The 6,395-nt window shown below is 42.7% G+C and overlaps 1 protein-coding gene across 1 annotated transcript; it reads right to left on the bottom strand.

The window, feature by feature from the left end:
• Positions 1–2,852: 2,852 nt before the first annotated feature.
• Positions 2,853–3,489, bottom strand: LACBIDRAFT_335259 (uncharacterized protein; the record flags this gene model as incomplete). The annotated part of the gene is made up of 4 exons (XM_001890116.1): positions 2,853–2,863; positions 3,029–3,088; positions 3,201–3,443; positions 3,471–3,489. The coding sequence occupies 4 exons, from the start codon at positions 3,487–3,489 to the stop codon at positions 2,853–2,855; spliced, it is 333 nt and encodes a 110-aa protein (XP_001890151.1).
• Between the last annotated feature and the right edge of the window lie 2,906 nt (positions 3,490–6,395).

The following is a 6,395-nucleotide window of genomic DNA, read 5'->3' as shown; positions in this document are numbered from 1 at the left end:
AACAGGAACAAAGAATTAAAATTATCTCTCAGGGTTAGAGGGTAAAATTTAATTTCCTTTATTGCCTTTTACAGTGCCGAGAAAGACCTTTCAATGACATTAACTAGTTGTTTCATCATTTTCGCCAAGGAAAAACAGGGTCTTTCTTTATCTTCCTTTCCTGGCAACAATTTCTTTTGTTTCTCGGTCATTTCTGCACTAACAAACCACCAATAAATATTTTACATACATGATATCACCTTTCCGTGGCTAATAACAATGAATCTTTTTTATTTAGACATTTTAGGCACTAATGTGGAGTTAACTATTTAACATAATTATCTGCTTTTTATTACCTCTTTACCAGGCAACAAACCCTGTTTGCCCCTTGTGAATCTTTTATAGCCATGCTCGTAAGCAAGGCACACCCATATACCACTACATCCAATCCCAGCTATCTAAGCTATATATGGTATGTAGGCCCCCCCCAGGCTAAGATGTATACCTACAACTGTCATGTGTGTCATGGGTTGGTGATATTATTTACAAGATCCTTTATCCAACTTTGTGACCTGGCTGAACTATTTTTGAATATAACCTCTACCCCCAAATCCTCCAGCAAATTCCTGATAACGCCAGCTATCCCCCTGGGTGGCTCCGTAGAATGGCAAGCTAGTAGAGGCCCATCCAAGGGCATACTGAACCAGGACTGTGGGTAGATTTATCCTGTGTGTGTGTGATTAGTAAGCAAGCTGACTTGAAGGTAGTGGTAATAGGGTTGTAAACAGTGTGAACCATTGTATTATGGATGTGGCAAACCCCTCAATATGGTAGTGGGGCCATCTTTCAGGCACCAATTTTGCATTTCACTTGGGCAGGCCTTTCAGCATAATCCTCCCATACCCTGGGGCCAGTACCCCAGCTCTGGTGTGACATCCCCTACAGAGACTCCCATAAACCAGCTTCACAGCCACACACCCTCAGCAGATGACCAATGCAGATAGTGGTGAGAAACCCCTGGTGGCAACATGTAGTCTGGTGGTGGTGGGGGGCAGGTTTCAAACCCTCAACCACTTGGATGCCTCAACACCCAAATGTTCAGAGCAAATGGACCACTACTCCATCATGCCCCCTACTTGAGACAGTCCAATGTGTGATCCAAGGGGCCAGCGACCAAGCATCTGCTAAAATCAACCTACCTGAGGGGGTCATGGGATTAATCATGTGCAGTCCCAAAAGGGTTGTCATGCTGATGTGGCATGTGCTCTATGTGTGTTGCACTTTCAATCATGCTTGACATAGATAGACCCTTTCTGAACATAAATGAGCTGCCACTGAGCCATCCAATATGTAGAGAAATGAAATCACTTTTTTTCCAACTGCCCACTTTCCTAGTTCCTTTCAAAATGCCAACCAAACCTCACTCTCATATAACCGAGCCAACCTCCATTTGCTTAGTGAGCACTCTCAGGATATATAGACCATGACTCAAATATTACCAGGGCAGACGATGTTTGTTTCATCTTCAGAGGAGGCTTCCATGAAAGTTCCACTGGCTGCCACAAAAGCACACTGAGAGGAATACAAGCTCCAAAATAGCAATGGGATATAGGAAATCAAGGAGGTACTTAAGCAAGATAGAGCTGAGATGGTGACTGTTGTCTGGCCTGGGGGGAAGAAGAGAAAACAGTGAATTGGGCACAAGTAGATATCAATTAGATTAATTGTGACAAGATGTGAGTCATGTGACCATCAGCAGTGGTTGTGATGAATCCCACAACCCCCTCATGTAGGTTGATTTCAGTGGATGTTCAGTCGCTGGCCCTAGGTGTGATCTAGGCAAAGGTACCTCCATAGTTGTTGACACTTGTAGAATAATAAACCTGTTGTGCATCCCACAAACATTGATTAACAAAATCTCAAACTGGTAAACAATAAGAATGTCAGCCATATTGACTGGCTAATTCCACTGTTTTATTCTTTAACATATTCTTCAGCTGAATGGTGTTGCCATTGCTACCAAGACTATTTCATGAAGAAATTGTTTAAATATGCAAATTGAATGTGGTTGATGTTCTTATTGTTCTTCATTTTGAAATTTTGAGAATTCATGGTTTTGGGATGCACATTCACTTCATTATTTTATGTGTGGCTACAATTAAGGAGGTACAGTGACTTGGCAAAAGTCTTGCATCATGTGAGGCCAAGTCATAAATGCATCTGTTAAACACGCTAGAGATTGGGGGGTTCTTACTTTACAGGTAATATCTATGGTATGTAGCAAAAATGCAGGTAAAGTGATTTGTAGTGGAGACAAGAAATAGAGGAGAATGACATGTAACATCATGAATTGCTGGTGCAGGACTTTTACAGCTATTTCCAAACACATCAACCACCACCCATCCCTCATCTTTTGAGGACACTACAATGAATCTTTGCACCCTTTTTTGACAGTCACCCTCCTGACTCATGACTGAGACTATGCCTACAAAGAAATCATGCATTGTTCAACTCAAAGACCTTGGGCACACCAATCATGATGCGGCAGAGAAGGAGAATGTCAACCCATCTACTGTCTCCTGCATTTATGGCCATTATGGGAAAATGTGAAAATTTTATGAGAAGAAGCATTGGTCAGGTCGCCCACACAAGTTGGATGACTATGACATGCATATTGCCCTACAAAAGCTCTCCAGTGGATCAGCATGCAATGTGACAGACCTCCAACAGAAGGAATTTCTGAATGTCAGCATCAATACACTGTGATGGGAGCTCAAAAGATGTGGCTTTAATGCATGAGTACGTTGCAAGAAGCCTCTGCTGACACATGTCGTGAGCACCCTTTCTCCTTCAAATTAGGGGTGATGAATGGTTTAGATATAGTCTAAATATGTGTCAAATTATTTGTATCCAGAGCCCATATTAAATGAGCAATCCATGTAGCATTGAAAAAAGGTGGTGCATGACTTTTGCTGGATGTCATGTGAAGACATCCTTTGTGGTCAGAAATGCCAGTTGAGCATTCAATAGATATGGTAAACAGACATACAATTAATAGCAAGTCTCTCCTCCACCTGCCTTGCAAATTGCATCCACCCGATCTGGAATGCTGTCATACAAACATGTAATATAGTCAATGTCAATCCTTGTCCATTTCTCCTGTAATGCCTGCCATAATTCATTGTGGTTGCATGGTAGTGCACAAGTATTAGTGACCTTACCCCAACAACACTGAGCCCCCTGACCATACAAACAGGCCATGGTTGATGGTGCCTGCTGATGAGCCGATGTATATGTTGACCCCATCAAAGCTGGCTCGGCCACCCATATCTTCTTGAGGACTGGTTCTGTGTGCCGGCCGACCAGCCTAATGATGAATTGACCCTGCTGAAATTGCCTTGGATTGTGGGTCAGCTGAACAGCTTTTGATTCCTCACAATATGGATCAGCCCACTTGCCGCACCCTGGCTTGGCAAAGTCAGTTTACATACCCGAGGTCATGAATCTCATTGTGAGCCCCAAGCAGAGATGAGGCCGGCCCCCATCTGTTGCCATCTCCAGCCTGGATATGGCCTGGCCCAGTCGGCACCACACTCCCTACCATTCTTTGGCTTGTCTCCAATTAAACAATTTATGTTGCCATCTGTCCCGTGATGATAGCCAGCCTGGCTAACACATGGCCTAACTAAGTTTACTTGTTCATATGTTGTACCAACCCCCCAGTGTTCTTTGCCATGTCCTGCATTCAAATCACCCTCTGGTTTTATGTTTGCATCAGGCCAGTGAGTACATTAGCTGGTCCTGTATTCTGGTGCAAAGTTACTGAGCAGACAAGGTCATTGAATCTGTATAAATGCATGGAAACAGCCAATCAAACATGTTCAGATGCAAAATAATGGAGCCGACAAGTGGGAAATAGTACAAATACCCGGGTTTCACCTTGAGTGATTGAGCCGATTCCATATTAAATCATTGTGTCTGGGCCAGTGCATTTTTCAGGGAAAGGATGTGTGAGCTGGCACCATGTCCGGGTGAAATTACACCAAGCAGACATGAATTACATCAGTAAAGGTGCACATCGGGTGATGCAGGCATTTAAATCCCAAACTGTTGAAGTACGTTGGCTGGTGCCATGTCCGGATGCAAAATAATCGAGCAAACAAGTGAATGAAATTGGTAAAAATGCCTGGGCTGCACATCGGGTGATATTAAATTGTTGAAGTACTTTCAAAGGGCTGGGAAAACAACCGAGCAGACAAGTGAATTAAATCAATAACATTGCCCAGGCTGCATCTCGCATAATAGAACATGTTTAATATTAAATTGTTGAAGTACTTTGGCTTGTGCCGAGGCTGGGTGGAAAATAACCGAGCAGACAAGTGAATTAAATCAGTAAAAGTGCCCGGGTTATGTCTCGGATAATAGAGCCGATCCAATATTAAATTGGTGAAGTACTTTGGCTGGTGCCAAGGCCGGGTGAAAAATAACCGAGCAGATAAGTGAATTAAATCGATAACATTGCCCAGGCTGCATCTCGCATAATAGAACATGTTTAATATTAAATTGTTGAAGTACTTTGGCTTGTGCCGAGGCTGGGTGGAAAATAACCGAGCAGACAAGTGAATTAAATCAGTAAAAGTGCCCGGGTTATGTCTCGGATAATAGAGCCGATCCAATATTAAATTGGTGAAGTACTTTGGCTGGTGCCAAGGCCGGGTGAAAAATAACCGAGCAGATAAGTGAATTAAATCGATAACATTGCCCAGGCTGCATCTCGCATAATAGAACATGTTTAATATTAAATTGTTGAAGTACTTTGGCTTGTGCCGAGGCTGGGTGGAAAATAACCGAGCAGACAAGTGAATTACATCGGTAAAAGTGCCCGGGTTATGTCTCGGATAATAGAGCCGATTCAATATTAAATTGGTGAAGTACTTTGGCTGGTGCCGAGGCCAGATGGAAGATCACCGAGCAGACAAATAAACCAAATCGGTAAAAACGCTTGGGCTGCATGTCAGGTGATGCTGGTAATTTCATATTAAATTGTTGAATTACCTTAGTTGGTCCGGGTGCAAAATCATGGAGCAGACAAGTGCATTAAATCGGTAAAAATGCCCGGGCTGCATCTTGGATGACAGAACCGATTTCATATTAAACTGTCCAAGTATTTCAGCTGCTGCCATGTCCAGATGCATAATCACCAAGCAGACAAGTGAACCAGATTAGCAAAAATGCCCAGGCCTCACCCCGGGTAATGCTAGTGATTAAATATTAAAGTCCTTCAGCCACCCCCGTGCCCGGCTGCAAAGCCACAACTGAGTGGATTCAATTGGTAAAAATGCCCGGAAGTACTTCAACCATGCTTTGTTCAAGTGGACCACTACCGAGCCTACAAGTGAAGTATATCACTGAACATGCCTGGGTTGCATCCGTATCATTTCAGTCTGGGTGTAATATTACCGAGCAGACAAGATAACACAACTCATGAGAGTTGTTCCCCGAGCTCGGAGCCATTCATACACCAATGCCAAAGAGACAAGTTAGTTATAACTTTCACACCATCCGCCTGGTGCCCCCTCTCAATGCCATCATTTTTGACCGACAATTACTAAATCAGGCACTAGTTTCTCCAATAGGTGTAATCCCGCCCCCATTCTGCCCACCAGTCATGAGTATAGTATTTCCACTGTTACTGGACTATTTCTCTCCAAACAAGTTCCTAATCATATCTTGGTGGTGTTTATTATATATGGTGTGGGGTTCACTTAAGGCTGGGGTAGCTAGTAGGTTGTTCAAAGAGTATTGATCAGGTAAGGAAGGCAGGATGTTTTGAATATGTGTTTTGGTGGATACAGAGATATGGCTAGAATGTTAGTGACTATCCACGTACCATTGTCCTGCTCCATATATAATCTTCTGAAATCATTATCTTGTCTTGTCAATCTCTGTAATTCCTTTTAAACTTCTTTCTAGCTATCCCATCCCTACCTCCAACCCACTTTTGACTCTCATTGGTGAAACTGTGGTGATGTAACGAATGGATACAATGTATTCCTCCCTCCTCTCCATGCACCATTTACCAGGTAAGTTCTCCAATTAGAACCTTATATCTTCATGTCTTGCAAATAATAATTGAACATATTCCTCTGGAACTCCCATGGGATTTATATGTCTTCTGGGCATTTTGTGCAATACAGATACTCAGAACCCCAAATGGCTATTCTGAGCTACCACAAATTAAGCATATATAATATACACTGTATTCTTTCTGCTTTGGGGAGACTACAGTAAAGGTATACATACCATGGGGAACATTGAGGGAGATGCATGTCAACTACACTACTATACGTTCTTGTTTTGAGTATGTCATAGACTACATCAAGATATAATTAGCAGGGTTTTGGAGAGAAGTGGCC

This window comes from Laccaria bicolor, genomic scaffold (assembly GCF_000143565.1).
Source record: "Laccaria bicolor S238N-H82 LACBIscaffold_80 genomic scaffold, whole genome shotgun sequence".
NCBI classification, from domain to species: Eukaryota; Fungi; Basidiomycota; class Agaricomycetes; order Agaricales; family Hydnangiaceae; genus Laccaria; species Laccaria bicolor.
The sequence above is the reverse complement of the archived record's forward strand: the minus strand, read 5'-3'. Positions and strand labels throughout refer to the sequence as shown.